The following is a 19068-nucleotide window of genomic DNA, read 5'->3' as shown; positions in this document are numbered from 1 at the left end:
ATAAATCCAAAATTTATTTGAAGACTCATAAGACTGAAATACATGTGTCAATACTTATCCAGAAAAAAGAACACACAAATGAACAACACTAGGAATATTAGCACAGTAATCCTGCCAATGATGCTGTAACAAATTACCAAAAATTTAGTGGCTTAAAGCAACACAAATCTGTTATCTTAACGTTGTGACATCTAAAAGCAAAGGGTCAGTGGGGCTGCATTCCTTCTGGAGGCTTCAGGGGAGAATCCACTTCCTTGCCTTTTCCAGCTTCCTGCACTCCATGGCACAGGGCCACTGTCACTCCAAACTGCTGATTCCATTCCTGTATACCCCATGACTACATTCTAATCCTCCTGCTTCCCTCCTACAGGGACCCCTGTGATTACATCAGGCACACCTGGAAATCCAGGAAAATCTTCCCATCTCAAGATCCTTAACTTAATCACATTTAAGTCCTTTTTACCAAATAAAGTAATATATTCACAGGTTCTAGGGATTACAAAGTGGACATCATGGTGTCCAGAGGGCATTCTTCAGCCCACCATAGGGACCAAACCAGACCCTTGAAGAATTAACAACAGGAGGCTATTACAGATTAGAAAACTTAGATGACACTGGGTAAATTTCTAGAAACATACATTTTACAAAACTGAGCCAAGAAGAAATAGCTCTTTGAAAAAACTAAATCAGTAGTTAATCTTGCCATAAAGAAAACACACGGCTGAGACTGCTTTACTCACCAAACGATATAGGAACAGGTATTTCCAATGCTACAGAAACTCTCCCAGAGAGCAGGAAAATAGCAAACACTTCACAAGTCGTTTTAAGAGTGTAGTATAGGGGCGCCTGGGTGGCTCAGTCATTAAGCGTCTGCCTTCAGCTCAGGTCATGATCCCAGGGTCCTGGGATCGAGCCCTGCATCGGGCTCCCTGCTCCGCAAGAAGCCTGCTTCTCCCTCTCCCACTCCCCCTGCTTGTGTTCCCTCTCTTGCTGTGTCTCTCTCTGTCAAATAAATAAAATCTTAAAAAAAAAAAAAAAAAAGAGTGTAGTATAACCCTGAACTAGATGAGAACAGGACAAGACCACAAAGTAGCAAATTAGCAAATGTGGAGAGAGGAAAGGATGACAGATGGACATAGGTTGCTGAAGGTATGCAGTGCCTGAAATGGGTCTATTCCTGGGCCCTTGCTGCATCCCCGCCCTTCATGCAATTCAGTTGTCCAGCCAGGACTGTTTGAGACAATAAAAGTCCCCTACTTCAAGCTGGCTATTACCCAGAATAAAGAGTCCTGACTAGTTCACCCTGCCACCAACCAGCCTGCCACATCCAACCTCTTTAATGACATTTGCTAAGTATCATCAATTCAATTATCCATAGTAATGCAAGGGCCTGAGGACAAATGGGTAGTGAAAGCCAGGTCAACCAGAAGTACTTTAAAATGCATGCTGTCACTTTTCCAGCAAGCTCTCTAACTGCATTTTTTCTTAAGCTCTTATTAAGATGAGTTCAAATCATTTGGGCACAGTGAACTGATGGACTAGATGAAAACAATGAACATCAGGGGAATAAAAATATGTGTGGGATTCAACATTCTCCAAGAATAATCCTCAAACTAGTTCTCACTCATCTCTCCTCATAAGATTGCCAATTCCTTCAGGGCAGGGACCATTTATATTCGTTCAGGTAGATGACCTTATAAATAGTCAAGAAGTTTGCACAATCTAATGACCTTTGGGACTATGTTTCTAAGAGTCTTGCCAAGGACATATTTTCCATTGCAATAGTTAAGATGCCAATACAGAAACATGCAAAATGGTGAAGAAAGTTTATATTCCCTTGCATAATGCCCCACACTTCAAATTCTATTAAATAATTAATTCCTTTAAAGTAAAAGAAAAAAAACAAATTCGTAACAATGAAACTGAGAAAGAACATTTACCAAGATGCAACTGACAAGGAGATGTAGCTGTGGAAGTTCCAGAAGAGCCTGAGCAATGTTTTCAATCAATAAAACACCTGGCAAACAGATAAACTCAACTGCACCTCTGCAGCATCCATGGCAGGTGATGATAAATTAGACAAGAAGGTCAACTAGAGATATCAATATACGTCCTGAAACCTACCTCATTCAAGAAATGGTACCACAACTTTCTGGGATGGCCCAATATTGGTAACATTTTGAGCTGTCATCAAAAAGATGAGCCACTGCAGGGGTTCTTAATAGGCAGGTGAGAAGAAGCCAAATTTTATATAATCTACATGCAGATCATTGCTTGGGAGCTAAATCAGTGCTCAGTGACTTGATGGACCCATGGGGTTGAAGGAAGGAGAACATAATTGTACTCAGAACTCGGGATAAGGGGCCAAAAAGGAGGCGTTTTTCCTTATTCACACATTAAGCGTTCAGAGGGGCAAGAATCTAGAACCTATATGTTCAAAAAGACCCAGATTTCAGACAGGAAATAACTTTCAAATGCCTCTCCTTCTCACCAAGCTCGCTACGAGATCACCAACAAGTATCCTTGTCAGCGTCCCGGCCAACATCATTTTCCCATCTTGCCTTGTTAGTCTGTACCCTGTAGGGGACAACTGGAAATGATGTTGAATGTTCTGTTTTGCACTTTCAACAAGCTTTATATATTCGTCCCTGACAGATCTGAAAATAAAGTCAAAGCTAACAAAAAAAAAAAAAAAGAAAAAAGGAAAAGTTCTTCTAGCTTACAAGAGAGCAGTAAAGGACGATTAGGGGTTTCCTCCCTCCCCCTGCCCAGATCAAGGGACTGCATTCCCTTGGGCTTTTATATTCTTGTATAATATTTAATTAAATACTCTGTTCCTACTGGTTTATGTACTAGAGAACACTAATTTTAGAAAACCGATTAGCTAGTTCTTTCTAACTGTATGTTATTGTAGCTAAGGTCAAATTTTTCACTGAAACTATGGCAACAAAACCCCAGTATTCTTTGTCGACAAAACTGAAGCAAAGTTCTCAAGAGCAGGCCTCCACTAGATGGCTAGACCTGGGCTGGATTATTCTATTTCCTGGTTCTACCTGACATGCTATGTTCCTGGGAATGATTTGGGCAGGGGGGAGGGGGGGGAGGACCTCAGTCAAAGAAATTTTCTAGCATAAGTCCAAGTGAGCTTATATAGAAGTGTCATCACTGATAACATTTTTAGACACATATAATTTTAGCAGCACAAAACATCAAGACATTTCAGAAGTACCCAAATTGGAACTCAAATGTACCCGGAAAAATACCAGATGAAAAAAAAGGAACTTTTAAAATTTCAAAAAGAGGAATAATTGCCCAATTCATTTTCTCAATTATTACAACTGCTCAAATTGGAGTTTTTCCTGCACGGACCTCCAGCTATTGCTGTATAAAAGAAAAACGATGGACTCTTTGAAGGGACAAATTCTTCTCCCCATACCTGCAGCCACTCTCCACTTATCTCCCCAAACCAGTGCCCATGGACACAAGCACAATTTTTGCCTTCAAGTGGAGCCATGCTGGCCTCTCGCCTTGGAGAGAGGTGCCTCTGCATTGGCTGATATGACCAAGAAAACAGCCAGTGGACATCCCTTCTCTTTGGAGTTCAACTGTCCTCAAAGCCAGGGAGAATGTCCCTCTGTAGACTGACTGGCAAGAACCCCTCCCTCCAAACTTAAAACAAACACACAGGGGGTGGGGGTGCAGGGTTTTCAGGAAAACAGCAGATTGGCAATATCTTCCTCCTGTCTGTCAAGAGTGGCTGGAATGCCTGCTGCTTGGGTTAAGATAAACACAACTTCCTGTCCCAGCTAGGCTTGTAATTTTATACATAAGGCAGGATTACCATCTGGAGCAAATGCTCCATCAGTAACAGAGGCTCTGATCAAGCCTTGTGCACATAGAAAAAAAGGCCTGATGGCTTCTCTTCAAAAAGCCACAAGCTCTAGAGCTCCCTCTTGATTATGAGGCGCACTCCATAAAATCTAAGACATTCAGAAAGGTTATAAAGTGTGGCTATGGATACCTTTGTGTAATCCCCATACCGAAATATTACAACAGACATCAGTGTTATACAAGACGGCAAGGGCTGTGTTTGATCTTCCTAAGAGAAGCTGCTGCTGAGAGCTGCTAATTGCAGATTTACTCATGACAGCTCCTCAATTACTACTTACTGACTGCTTAGCTTGTGCTCAGCGTGTGGCTAACTGTGCACCACCGCACCCTAAAACAATCCAATCAGTTCCATACTATTATTAACCATAGTTACCAATTGGAGAAATAAGGTTTAGAGAGATTAAGTAATTTGCCCATGGTCACACAGCTAATTAAGGAGTAGGGTGTAGGTACCTGACTGCACATCTGATTCCAAAGCCAACCCTCTTAACCCCCATGCTCCATGGCCTCCCCAGTATACCTAACATGCTCATCAAAACTAGACTCAGCAGGAGCTTGACTCAGGGTTTTTTTATATTCATTCACCTTTTCCAATATTCAATAATTCCATCTTTCCACTACTTTGCAGTGTTCTCTGTTGGTTAGACTGAACACATTTGGATCCCTGAGAGGTTCTCATTTGGAGCGTGTATCTGTTCTCTCCCCAGCTGTTTGCTGACCCAGTGCCCCCAACCACAAGGCTTCCACAGAGAGCAAAAACAGAAGAAACAGCTGGGTCCTTTGGTGGGAAAAAAGACACTTATGGTTAAATGGGATCGTCTACCTAACCTCTGTCCCCAAGCTGAAATTCCCTCTTCAAAATCCCTGACAAATGGCTAGTCTCCTTTGAATGAGAGGAAACTCAATTAGTTGAAGCAGGCCTCTTCTCTGAGCAATAGCTTGGCACTTAGAATCAAGTTCCTTAAATCTGAAACTCTGCCTCCGGTCACTTTTATCTGCTGACCCTAATTCTCCATTGTTCTGGGCTCAGGACCTCCATCTTCCATATGACAGCCCTAAAGTAAGGGAAGACTGACAGCTGGTCCTTAGAGCCTTACGAGAGTATGGCAGCTTGTCAGAAACACCAGAATCTCAGGCCTCACCCGACCTACAGAATGGGAATCTCCGTTTTTAACAAGATCCCCAGGTGGGTTCTATACACATTCGTTTCAGAAGCAATGCCTTAGAGGGCTCTGTTCATTCATTCTACAAATACCTAAGAGCCTACTATAATCCAGGACCTGTGCTAAGCCTTAGGGAAGACAGGCCTGGTTTCTGACCTCACAGTTAGCTGAGTTGGGTAAGAGTAAGGTCATAAACCAGCCATAAGAGCAAACAGTTTCATAGCAGGTAATAGGGGCCAGGAGCTCCTTTAAGTACTTCACCCAGATTAGCTCCTTTGGTCCTCACAAAAACACTGTGAGGCACATACAGTCATATCCCCATTTTCAAGACGAAGAAATAGAGGTACTGAGAGGCTAAGTAATGGGTCCACGGTGACATGACCAGCAAAATGCAGAGCCAAAAGAGTCAAACCCAAGCAGTCTGGTTTCAGTCTTTGAAAAGGAGGAACAGCTTATCTGCACACAAGGGGTTGGCGAAGATAGTCCAGAGGGGATGTTTGAGGTTTGAAGGATGGGTAGACATCAGGGAGACCAGGGGTCCCAGAAAGAACGACAGAGAGGGGGAGATCACTTCAGCAAGAAGAAAAAGGGCATGCAAAGGCCCAGAGTGTAGAGCAAGCACAGTGACTGCCAGGAAGAAATCAATCAGTCTGGTGGGACCACAGGACGTGGCGTGGGACTGCAGATGAGGCCGAGAGGTAAGCAGAGTGACTCATGCAGGGTCCTGTGAACCCTGGAAGTATGTCGTGTATCCTAAGCACAACTAGGGAACAGCCCGGGGCTCCACCCAGCCAGTGACATCATCAGATCTGCATTGATTCCTGTGGCTGCAGTGAATGGTGGGTCAGAGGGGGGGCCCACACTTAGGCACACAAAGGAGGCAAAGAGGGAAATGCAGAAACCAGCAAGGAGGCTAGTGAAGGAACTTAAGTGAGAGATGTTCCAGCTGGCCTAAAATGTCTTTTAAGTTCTCTCCATCACTCCTCATACAACTTGAATGCAATCGTTTTGTGATCCATCCTCCTGGTTACCCCTCCTTGAGTTTTATTCCCACTGAGCAATATGCCCCTTAAATGTGGAACCCAGGACTTGGTAAGAGACCCCAAATGTTTCCTAAGCAGCGCAGCTCTATTCATCTACTAGAGTGGTTCCCTGGAGACTCTGCAGCCCTCCAGATGTGGGTTCAAATTCTGAGTCTAGCTTGGTGACTGACCCTTTCTGGGTTCGGGGTCCCCAACTGTAATGGGGATAATAATAATATAAATGGGGATAATACCACCACCCACACCACAGGGATGCTCCAACAGTCAAAAGCAAAAGCATGCCATGGGCCTACCAGGAGGCTAGGCACCAAAGAGAAGGTCTTTAACCAAGATATGTTTTTCATGATCATGAATTTAGTGAAGACAAGGAATCTCAAAACTATAGGCATCGGAGAGAGAAGAGAGATCCAACAATGGGAGTTAAAGAGAAGGCACACTCAGAGGATAAGTCCAGTCCACTATTCCAGGGAGAAGACAAATCAACTATAAAAAATCTTTTCAGAAGTGCCAGACTTGGGTAATGTGGAAAGAGACAATAAAACAGCATCCATGTTAAAAAGTCAGTTGTTGACATAAAAGGTCACCAGCAGAAACACTAGTAGCAATGGGCAAACTGAAAACCTTTACAGAAAAAACATGAATTCCTTCCCAATCAGCTTTTAACTAAGGACCAACATTACACCAGGCCCTGGGCCAAGAGTGCAGGGTAAGATCTGGTCCCTTCAGGTGCCCCCAAATCTAGCTATGGAGACAAAAATAGCAAACAGCTGTGTAAACACCATACTCCAGGTTGGTAAGCAGGCAGGCAGTTCATGCCTCTAGTATATATTCACTCCCATGTCAGTGCATCTCAGAAGGACTTATTTTGGGGTAGTAAACGAGGAAATGGAGTAAGAAATCAGCAACCTAGTGAAGGAATAGGTGAAGACCAGTCCCCTTCTAAAAGCAGTTTTAGGGGCACCTGGGTGGCTCAATCGTTAAGCGTCTGCCTTTGGCTCAGGTGATTATCCCAGGGTCCTGGGATAGAGCCCCACATTGGGCTCCCTGCTCAGCGGAGAGCCTGCTTCTCCTTCTCCCTCTGCTGTTCCCCCTGCTTGTGCTCTCTCTCTCTGTCAAATAAATAAATAAAAAAAATTATTTAAAATAAATAAATAAATAAATAAATAAATAAATAAAAGCAGTTTTAGTAGGTATTAGGAGGTTTTCTGATATCAGAGTATCTGGGTTCAAAGCCTGGCTCTACCATTTCTACTTATGTAATCCTGCATCAAATATTCAACATTTTGGCCTTCAGATCCCTTATCTATAGAAGGAGGTTAACTATGGCTGTCTTATGGGGTTAAACACATTAATGTATACAAAGGTAACTATACAAATTAAACAGATTACTTGATGTATATATGCACTATATAAGATATTCACTATTATTTATAGAAAACAGAAAACACAAGGTAATGGGCAAATAATAAATAATACTACTTTTTTAATCTATGGCCCAAACACAGCTATCTAGCCTAAAAGACAGGGCGTGTGGAAACCCAGGCTGTGTCCCAATCCCAATTTTGACACAGAATTGCTCTTGGACCCCAGGAGATTAAATCTAATTTCCATACCCATCAAAAAAAAAATGAAAGTTATCTTAAGCTCAAGTGATTCACCACATATCTTCATCAATGTTCTGAAGACAGGATTATAAAAGCCTTTGCCTAAAGAAAAAGTCTTTAATCAACCAGTGTTCTCCTTTCCAGAGAACCACAGAACAGTCTGATAATATGACCCCATTACACTTGCTTGCCATCCCAATGGAGGAAGCCACGACAGCAATACTGAGACTCAATTAGATGACAAAGTAAAAGTACCCATTGCACTGGAAGTATTTTAGGCATTGAAGCTGAAAACTGTTCTCCATTAGCAAATGAATTATCACTGGTAAATGAATTACAGAACAGGGGTCTGGGGCCTAACTTCCATGGGTGGCTCTGATATTCACAAAGGAAGCTATCCAAGGCATCCGAGTAAGCAGAAGCTCTCTTGTGCCCATGTGTGTAGGATGCCCAGAGCCTTCAGAGATGCATCTCAAAGCTTTGAGCAAGTAGGCAGAAATCCAGTGAGGGACACATGCGGCAGTGTGTGGGACTCCAGCATAATCAAGCAGCAGGCATCAGCCCAGTGAATGTGTGACACACTGTGAGCATTCTATGTTGCCTGGGAATGGATTTAAATTACAGTGTTGTTCCCTTTAAATGGAGTCTGTTGGTGCAAGATTGAGATAAGCTGGTAAATCTGAAATGACGATTATAAAAAACCTACTAATCTTTTTATTAAATTTGAATTGATTTTGTGAACACAAAGTTAAAAGAGACTTTCTACAAAGCAACTGCACGCATGCGCATGCACACATAAAACCTTCAATATGCCTCAAAGCGTATCCTTAACAAGCACCTAAAACAGACGGATTTTTCTGCCTTATTTAACAAGACAAGCAGAAACTAACTCCTTTACCCCCACTGTGAGAGGCCAGTCATGGATTAGAATCAAAAGAACAAACAAATTTTAAGTTAGGTCCTCCCCTTTGCATGTGGGTACTTAAAACTAAGATATGGGCTCATTCCTTCGATGCGTTGCCAAAAGAAAAAAAAAAAGAATGTTGCCTAGCAACAATAAAGACAATGTGCAGCAAAGGAGGGTGGTTTGAAAGCTAAACCAGTGAGTTTGTTATGGTCACCCTAGTCCAAAGAACTTTGCAACCCAAGACCTGGCTGTGTCCCCATCTGGCCCCAGAGTAAGGCCTGGCTGTTTCCATCCATTTGTCTTATCTTGACCGACAACTGAGAAGATCTGCAACCCCAAAGAAATAAGCACAAGGACAGCACAAGACTCCTGAACATCAATGCCTTCTTGTGAAATGTTAACTGGCCTGTTTCTGGCACCGGTCACAAAGCTTCAAGCTGGAAGAGATCTTGGAAGTTACTTCGCCTATATTCCACTTAACAGATAGGGAAACTGAGGCCTGGAGAGATGGCATGACTCCCCCAAGGTATCACAGCAGCTGCCCGCAGAAACTGGGCTGACAGTGACTCTCAGGTCAGATGGTGCTCTTTACCCCAGCCTTAGCAGTTTTCCCACATGGGCTAAGAACCACTGCCTACCTCAACTGAAACACAAGCAAGACAATGATCAGGTAAGTAGACCGCAGGTACTCAAATACTTCTTATCCCCCCAACCATGAAAAATGCCATTCTTATTTGAGGCCCCTTTCAAAGCTGCTGGGGGGGGTGCAAGAGCTTGCCTGAGATGCGAAACGTCTTTCTCTCAACCAAGACGTCCTAAGTCAGTCCACAAGCCCCCTAATAGGTGGGCTGACGTAGAGCAAGCCCTCTGGGACTGAGGAAAATCACAGTAAAAGTGACAAGGGCACAAGGGCTTTAGGCCCAAGAGTGGTTTGTTGTAGCCAAGCAACATACTCTTCTTCCCAGGATCATCCCAAGACTGTGATTCCAGGCTGTCATTGTTTTAAGCGGGACACTTGCTGAGCAATCAGGAGTTGCCAGTCAACTTGGAGATACCCAGAGACGGGGTTATACCAGCCCAGACCTTCATTCCCACTACAAACAGGACTCAAGTTGTAGGTAACATGCTGCATATCCCACAGACTGTCCTGGTGGTAGTTAAAAACGCATTAAGTCGAAAGGATCCAGCACTTTCACCTTCCCATTTGGCTTTCTTCCTCATTCAAATGGTCCTAAATCCAAGTTAAGAGCTTCAGCAGATAGAAGAAAAGTAGTAACTTGGCCCAGTTTCATTTAGAGACTGGAGGTGACAGGGTTCACAGCTTGAAGAAACCCTTGTGCTTTGTGTGGAAAAGGGCCCACAGGGCACAGAGGAGTAAAAGCACTGTGCCCGGGCCTTTGGAAGAGGGTTCTGGCCTCACTGTCTCACATGTCATAAGACACTGAGCCAGATGCTCAACACTTACCAGCCAAAATGGCATCAGGCACCCTGGGCTGAGGAGGTGCTGCAGAGCTAAACCAGAGAATGAACATGAGAAGCATCATCATCCACTTTGCCCCAGCAAACTATAGACTGGAGGGGCAATTTTACACTTTGTTCAAAGATATTTCATGTGCTTTGCCTCTACTTGCATATAAACAGCTGCAGTGTGAACAACAATTTACTCTAAACAAGTTCCTTAAAGATGTTAAGTGTGCACTGGCATTGACTTCCATGAGAATGTATCTTTCTTCCCTCGACTATAAAGAGCTGACACACGGGAGGTGTCTGATAATGTTTGGGGAATGAATGATAATCATTCTAGGTGACATTCCACTAACTATGGGCAAGTTACTCAATTTCTTAGAATACTCATTTCCTCATCTGCATAACGGAAACATCAGTAGCTATACCTCATGGGTAGGTTACATGGATTAAAAGAGATAATCCATGGGAAGTGTTCAGCACAAAGTAAATGCTCTATTCATGTTGGCTACTATTATTTATAATGTGGGTCTGTTTCTCCATAAAACCCTAAGACTCCTGAAAGCAAGAGGGACTATGTAACTCATCTTGTCCCCTCATAGCAAGGCCAACAGCTGGGGCACAGCAGGGCTTCAGTGTCGCCTGAGCTGAACACCCATTTTCACAACACATTAGCTGAGCGGGTTATTTTGCTTGAAAGCAACTTGACTGGCGGAAGAGAGAGACACAAGACAAGGAAAATACTTACCTAGAACATCCACACTCTCGGCCTAATCTCTGACCTCTGCCCCAATTCATATAAACCATGGAATGATCTCAGAATGCGTCCTTTCTTCTCACCTTTCCCTGCCCAAACTTCTCCCTACATTAAGCTGAGTTTCCTTGCAAACAACTTTTCTTCTGAAAACTAAGGGGTTCCTGCAAGGCTAAAAACTTCTCACTCTTTGCTCACATTGATATGGTAGCATCTGCCCAAGATAACAACAACAACAACAACAACAACAAAAAAAAAAAAAAAAAACACTGGGGGCAAGATTGACCTCCTGAACTAAATGGAGAAGATGAAGTTTTGCGGGTAAGAACTTGACCATTGCCCCAATCTGAAAAAGCAGATTACCCAATAAATGGCATGTTCAACACCAATGCCTATCTTATTTCCCGAGAGCCCCAGGCCTTGTTTCTCCTCCAACACCCCTGGAAGTCACATTTAAAACAGTAAAGGTTCTGGGATCAAAGCAAGACTGGTAGTTAATTTCCTTCTTTTCTTTATAGAAGACGCCGTTATATTTAGAAGGGGGAAGGGACAGCTGGGGGTGGAAAAGGAAAATGTCACCTAGAGAAAGAATTCCATAACCACAAAGTTTCTATTGCTGGTTTCAATCTGATCTCTCTCTTCCTTTTTCTTTCAAGATTATGAGCAAAGCCAGCACAAATCAGGGAGAAGAGAGATTTTGTCTTACCTGCCATGGACACTGGTGCTTCCAAATGGTACCACATTAGCTAAAGGACTAAAGTGACTGAATTCGTCTACATCGCTGCTCTTCTCATCACCTAGAGGACAGGGGCCATTGACCAAAATTCATGTAGACAATGAAGGAGGTCTCGGCTTAAGTGAACCAGATAGGCACCCAGTCTTTCCTTCCTATAGATGAAGTCTGGGGCAGAAGATACATTCAAGGGAATCACCAAAAAAAAAACAACAATAACAACAACAACAATTCACTCGGTAATGTACTTTTACCCATCAGAAAGAAGCATGTTCAAGATTTTAACTCTTTTGCATCTACTGGGGAAAGTAACAGCTACCAGTTACTGACCAGATCTTGTGTACCAACCACATACTCTATTTGGTTCTTTGGCCATATCATCTTCAATCCTATTACCTCACAGGGAAGGAATTCTTCCCTCCCACCCATTTTATAGGTAAGGAAACAAGCCCAGAAAAATTAATCTATCAAGGCCACTTAGCTTGTATATGGGAACACTGGGACTCAAATCCAGGCCATTGGGTCCCCATGCACACCCCTACTCACAAAAGCATTTAGACACAAAAATGAGGAACACTATTCTCATGTCATTAAAGGATTCGTGTATAGGATTCCCTTCTGCCACCATTTAGGAGTGCGAGCCTCTGTGCTAAGTACTGGGAATGAAAAGATAGGACTAACTAAGGCTTACTGGGCCCTGAACCAAAGGCCAGGCTCCCTCAGTACTGAATTTGAAACACATTTCATCTTCCCAGTAACCTTATGAGGTAGTGACTAATATCACCTCCCATTTTACAGATGAGAAAACCAAGCTTCATAGAGGTTAAGCAATTTGTCCAGGGTCACACAGCTAAGAACTTGGATTTGAACCCAGAAAGCCTGATCCTAGGGCCTATGCTATTCACAAGGGTGGAAGGTTTCAAGAGGAGCTCACAAAATTAAAAAACCCCAAGTCAGGAGCATAGCTCCCTATGAGCATTACATAAATAGGCCTTTGGTTTCCATTTACTTAAGAACAGGTTATGATGGTTCTCAATATAGGAAATAAGTTGGCAAGGAAACAATGGAAGCAACAACAAATCCAAATGACTAGCTCTGCTGATTGCTCAGATAAAGACTCCATCATCCTAGCCGGCTGCTTGCCAGCATCTCACTTTTCCATATGTGTTTGTTAAACTCCAGGGTGTAATGGCACGGCAAGGAAATGGACTAGAAACGCCTCCAAATTGTCCAACTGCCCTATGCACAATTTCTAAATATCAAAATTACTTCAACTTCAAAATACACTTGTATTTGGAAAGGCAATAATCACTTCCAAAAGAGAAATCGGTTTCTTCATTTTAGGAAAAAAAAAGAAAAAAAATTTTTTTTTTTTTTTTCAAAGAATGCTGTACTAGAACTGAAGGGCTGCTTTGGAAAGTGTTTAAATCCTCATTGCCCAAATTCCAAGGGGGAGATCTCCGAGGCCCTCTGCCTGGGCCCCTCACCTGCATGCCAAGGGCCTTGGGTGCAGCATGAGGAATCTAGGCAGTCCTGACCTACATTTGCAAAGCCTGCAGCAGGGCTTGTTTGGAACAGATTTTCCCAGAAGTGCAAAGCACCTCCCAACCTAGAAACCTTTATTTTTAATTTATGAGGAAAAGCAGTCAACATATATCAGGTCACTGTCATGTGATCACCTATAGAACCAGGCTGGGCCATAAACAAAGTTTGGTTCTTTCCAAATGGCCTCTATCAGACTGTCACTTTTATCTCAAAAACAGTCCCTTCAATCAGCTACCAGATATCTATCGAAGCACCAGGCACTTTGGCCCTAGTGCCAGGAAAATATGTATGTCTTCTGACTTCCCCTGGCTATGGTCCTATTTATTTTAACATTCTAAACCCTGTATTCAAATAACCACTAGTTCACTTTGTACAGGGCATGAACATCTTTCCCAGGTTCCTTTCACAGCTAGCAAGCCTGTGAGCAGAATGGGATAAAAGCTCACATTGAATCCAAGCAATGAGCACCTTCCACTTGGCTCCAGCTGCATAAGCCACACTCCAACCAGCTCACCCCCAAGTAATAAAGCCAGGAGTTTATAGCCCAGGCTCTATTAGCAGTGGTGCTTAACCTTGGCCATACAGGAAAATCACCTGGGAAGCTTTAAAAAAAAAAAAAAGAAAGGAAACCATCAATGCCAAATTAAATGACCATCCTTGAGGTTGGAACTTCAACATCAGTATTTTTCCAAGTCCCCCAGGTGATGTTAGCCAAAGTTGAGACCTACAGCTCCTACTCCATCCATCACCAGCTGTGTGACCTCAGACAAGACACTTAACCTCAACCTTTGAGGACTTCAATCCCCTCACAGGGTGGACAGACGAACCCATGAGCTAAAAATGTACGCAGAACCCTTAGCACAGCGCCTGGCACAGAGTCTACTGATCTTGGCCCTGTTAAAAAGATAAACTGAGGCATATTTTATCATTCAGTGTAGAGAATTAATTCTGTAAGTAACTGCCTGGATTATGATTATTAGATCAAATCTTTGATTTCTGCTGCATTCAGGATTCCGTTCTGGAAAAAGCCACGGAGGAAGGATAGGAAAGAAAAGGTCGCAGGGGCCACAGCTGCTCAGGATCCTGTGGCACAGGGCTTACGGCAACACTTTTCTTCTTCAACAGTCCCCCTCACCACCTCCCAGGTGAAAATATTCTCTTGATAGTCTCATGCCAACTGGATGCAGTTCAACACCAAACATCTTCTAAATGGCTTCTCTCCATCTGAACGTCTGCCTTCTATTTTATTCTAATTCCTTTAGCTTTTATCCAAAAAAGTCAAACAGTTTCTACATCAACTAATAGTAAGAACTTTTCACTCAAATGATGTAACCTAAAAATGGCAAGTTTTGAGCCCGTTGGGACTGAGGCCATGAGTCAAATACTAACCTAATGGGTTCTCAACCCCAACTCAATATTAAAAAAAAAAAAAAATCACTTGGCAAGCTTAAAAAACAAATGCCAGTGCCCAGGCCCATACCTTGAGAGATTCATTTGATTGGTCTGGAGTGGGGCCCTGAGTATCTGTTTAATTTTAAATCTCTCTCAGGTAATTCTCCTATGCAGCTGGAGTTGAGAACTATGAACCACAAAAGCAAAGAAGAAAAATTGTTTAACATCTTAACATCCCAACTATATTTTAAGCACCTTCTGGAATAAACTAAAGCTACCTTCAGAGGAAGATACCAAATATAAGAGGCCTAAAAAGAAAGCCAGTAATGGGAAGCTACTGGTAGGAAGGCTATCCTGCATAGGTCTTTTAACAAAAACTAAGGGCAATAACCGACACCTTCTCCCTCCAGGTTGAAGCATCTAAGAATACCAGAGCCCCCAAAGGCAAAGTAAGATCCGCTGCAATAACACATGTTCCTTGTGACGAGATCCATAAATCCTATTTGTTTAAGACATAGTTGCACAAGTGTAAGGCTTTAAGCTGAATTTGCACTGATCAACATGTGTGCAATATACAGAAAAAGGCTCTAATAAAAGCCATTCCAATCTTGACACTGAACTTATTTATACATTTTCAAAAGGTCACAAAGCTTGGAATTGAAATCATACTTTAAAAACTACAAGTAAACAAACCTACAATTGCTTATTAAACACACACACACACACACACACACACACAGCAACACATCTGATGAATTTTCAAATGAGGGAGGTGCCCACTCCAAGGTCATCAACTTACCTCTGAATTTCTTGGGTGGATTATTAAGGTCCCCGGCTTCTGGCTGTACAACGCAACGATCATCAACCAGGCTGTGAAGACAAGGATAAATGCTGTATCAAGCCAAGTTTAAGGAAACAAAACCTAAGCACTCTGCAAAAATTGAACATTCAGTGCTGTTCCTGTACAAAACTTAGATGACCATGTTTTCCTACCGGGGGGCTGTTTATACTACAGGTTTCCCATGCAGGGAGCTAAACCTAATCCAAAAGCCCAGGTTCTGCTTCTGCAATGCACATATTAACCTACTGTTTTCTGTGGCTCTTTTCCCTTAACCACATCCATGATGGATTTGAGCAAAACATGCAAAAATGTTGAAGTCGGGAGGCGTAGCAAGGGATGAACGCATTCAGCTCATGGTAGCTGAGGGGTCCATTTGGTGCCAGGCACAGTGCTGGGCCCTGCAGTGTGAGGATGAATATGAACCAGGCCCCGCCCTGAGGGAGCTCAAGGATAGTGCAAGAGCCACAAAAGCAAATTAATAAAGAGAATATACCCTAAGGGCTATAAGAGAAAGAAGAACAAAACACAGCCAGGAACTAACTGTGCCTGAGGCCATCTGAGAAGCTGCCGGCAGAGAGAATCATATGGAATTACTGGAAATCGAAATGGAGGTGGGGAAAGTGCAAAAAGTTATAAATAAATAACCAGCCCCAACTTATATACAGACCCAATATTTAGAAGTGTAGACTGACCAAACTAACGTGTACAATTCTTTTAGAAGAACAGATTTAAAATAATGTGTTTTTTGAACAGATGAGGAAATTGAGGCTGAGAAGTTTATTTATTTTTGTTAAGATTTTATTTATTCATTTGTCAGAGAGAGAGAGAGAGCACAAGCAGGGGGAGCAGCAGGCAGAGGGAGAAGCAGGCTCTTGGCCGGGCAAGGAGCCCGATGTGGGACTCGATCCTAGGACCCTGGGATCATGACCTCAGCTGAAGGCAGACACTTAACTGACTGAGCCACCCAGGTGTCCAGAGGCTGAGAAGTTTAAGTGACTTATCCAAGTTCCTAAAACCATGTATTGGTCATTTGCCAAGTGACCACAGAACTTGCTGACAACTAATATACTATGGTTTTCTGGGGTTTCTTCCATTAGTCTGTGCTGCTCCTTATCCCAAAGGCAAGGCACCATTAAATAGTTTGCCTTTACTCTTACTGCCCCTTCCTCCAAAATTCCATTTCACCTCCTAAAGTCTGGCCTGTCTTTCAAGACTTACTCAGGGCCCCCATCTTCTCCACGAAGGCCCTCCTACTGAGCCTTTCCTGGAGCCAGCATTCCCTGCCTCTCCTCACCTCATTGAATGAAGCACAATGGTGCAGTAGGCTAAGAGCTTCCTAGGGGCAGAGAGGTGCCTGCATTTGTGGCCCAAAAGATGCCCACGGCTAGTACATTTTCCTGCCCAGGCAAGGTGCTCAGTTATCTATATGGTAGGTGAATCAAAACGGCCAGAGTAGCCCACCAGCAACTTGCTGCCTCTGGGTCTAAGACACAAGACCTCTCTCCATCAAGAAGAGGAAGAGTGTGGTCAATGGCTTGAGTTTTTATGGAAAAATCAAGAACAGAATGTGTACATAGAAAACTTCACCTGGAGCCCCTGTGATGTAAATATAGTAAAGCTACCAGATCTAACATAGTATATGAAGTGGGAGAGTGCCTTGGAATCCAATATAGGGCTGGGTTAAGGGGTAAGAGAAAGGGCCCCAGTCTAGGCCAGAAGACAAATGAATTGTAGATGGCCCTTTGCTACCTACTAGCAGCTTGACAATGACTGTTATTTCATTCCTCCTGGTCTCAGTTCCTTAATCTGTAAAATTAAAGAGTTGGTCTCAAGGAGTCTCAAGGAGGGTGATGTTCCTCAGACTTTGTTTATAAAATATACTGATACCAGGTCCCCATCAACCCCAGGTCTATCAAAGCTGTGTTCCAGGACGGGACCTGAGAACTTTTATTTTTAACACATTCCTCACGTGATTCAGAAGCACACCTCTGATACTGCATGTGCACGCACACAGGCTCTCCAAGGTCCGACTCAGGTTCTGAAGCTCAAGGAGTCAATAAGGCCACTGGGGAGGTAATCGTCATGTATACAAATGGAATGTGGCTGGGGAGCTAGATGCCAAGTTCCACAAAAACTGTCATTCACAACTGGTGCTCCATAAATGTCAAAGATATTAAAAGGAAAAAGGTCAAACTTTATTTTCCAAGTTCATTTTGAACCAAAGAAATATTCATCTGAGGTAAGTATTAGAGCCCCAAATTCAAAATGGACCATCTGCGTGTTAAAAAGTGGAGGGTGGGGGAGAGGGAACCTTATCAATAATTTGTTTATAATGCTTGAGGAAAACTCTTATAAAGCAAACAATTTGTACCTGATAGGAATTCTAAGAACAGATGCTCTGGAAGAAGAGGATGAAGTTGGGACGGTGGCATTAAGACTTCAGGGGCTGCCACAAGTGGGTTCAGCTATCGACTGGAAGTGAGCCTGGGGGACTGGAGGGGCAATGGCACTATTACAAGAAATCGGGGCCACAGAGAAAAGATGAGGCATAAGGTGGGACTGAGGTTTAACAAGGCAGCCAGATAAGAGCTGTGGGCAGACAGTGAGGAGGGTGGTGAGCCAATTTACCAGAGACGGATAGTCAGGAAAGGTAGAGAATGGAAAGTCTACCCTGCCAAGGTCAACTGTTAGAAGCACTGGTCCTGGAGTCTGGAATGCTCACAGCTGTGAAACCCTGTGCAGGTGACCTCACCTCTCTGAAGCTCCGAGGTTTTTTGCCTCCATAAAGAGAATAGCGCTCACTATAAAGATGTGTTTAGGAATTAAAGGCATTATGTATGGACAGTCCTTAGCACAGTGCTGTAAACATCCACAGGATTCGTGGAAGTGGTGACCCCTGCTACTTATTACCATTGCTTTACCTGCTGAAGAACAAGAAGAGGATGGAAGATTCCAACATGAGGGAAAGAAAAAGGAAGGAATCAGCCAGAAGTAAAAAGGGACAATGAGAGAGGCACAAGCAGCAAAGGACCTCTTTGCCAAAACCCACGGAAGATAAATGATGAAGCGTGGGTCTTAGTGTTGAGAGGTTAAAAAAAAAAAAAATAGGTAAGGACTGAGAAACAGTCACTGGATTTGGGGATCACAGAGTCAGGGATGACTGCTTTTTATCAGATGACTTTTGAAAACAAAATTTTTATACAATGAGGTCCAATTGAGCTATACTTCTATATCTGAAATAATTTGCTCCTTGAGGCTGGAGTGACCTGAATGAGAGCCTGAGTACTCATTCTGCACAAATACCAGAGACCAAGCATGCTTTAAGTAATAGCTATGATTAAAAGAAAGGCTCTGGCTGCTCTAAGAATGAGGTTCTTAGAGAAGGTGTTGGCTTTCCTTTCCCCCATTTGAGATCAGTTCCTGCCAAATTCAACAATTCCACCCGGGGCCTAACTCCTCCTTTCTACACAAAGACAATCTAGACCATTCACATGTCTTCTGGAGTTAACCATCTTGATTCTCCGTTCTGCTTCTTTCTGCCTTTGGGGCTATTCCACTTCTCCTTTCCTCTTCTCAACAACGGGAGGAGAAGGGAGAAGATAATCAAATAAAGACATTGTGGAATGTACTTACTCTCTTAAAAGCTGGGTAAAAATTGAAGACAGCACAAAAGAACAAAAATCTGATTTACAGAACTTTGTGGAATATGTAACTTTCAAATGCACACTGCA

The 19068-nt window shown here is 43.0% G+C and overlaps 1 protein-coding gene across 8 annotated transcripts in view; it reads right to left on the bottom strand.

Annotated features, from left to right (window-relative positions):
• ITPR1 (inositol 1,4,5-trisphosphate receptor type 1) overlaps nt 1-19068 on the bottom strand; it is a 322408-nt gene that overhangs the window by 286031 nt on the left and 17309 nt on the right. For all 8 annotated transcript variants that reach the window (XM_073901575.1, XM_073901576.1, XM_073901579.1 and 5 more), the window contains exon 4: nt 15296-15366. In XM_073901575.1, coding sequence (XP_073757676.1) covers nt 15296-15366 — 71 coding nt within the window. The remainder of the gene's footprint in view (nt 1-15295; nt 15367-19068) is intronic.

This window comes from Callorhinus ursinus, unplaced genomic scaffold (genome assembly GCF_003265705.2).
Source record: "Callorhinus ursinus isolate GAN/ISIS: 27379988/994484 unplaced genomic scaffold, GSC_fseal_2.0 scaffold15, whole genome shotgun sequence".
Lineage (NCBI taxonomy): Eukaryota > Metazoa > Chordata > Mammalia > Carnivora > Otariidae > Callorhinus > Callorhinus ursinus.
The sequence above is the reverse complement of the archived record's forward strand: the minus strand, read 5'-3'. Positions and strand labels throughout refer to the sequence as shown.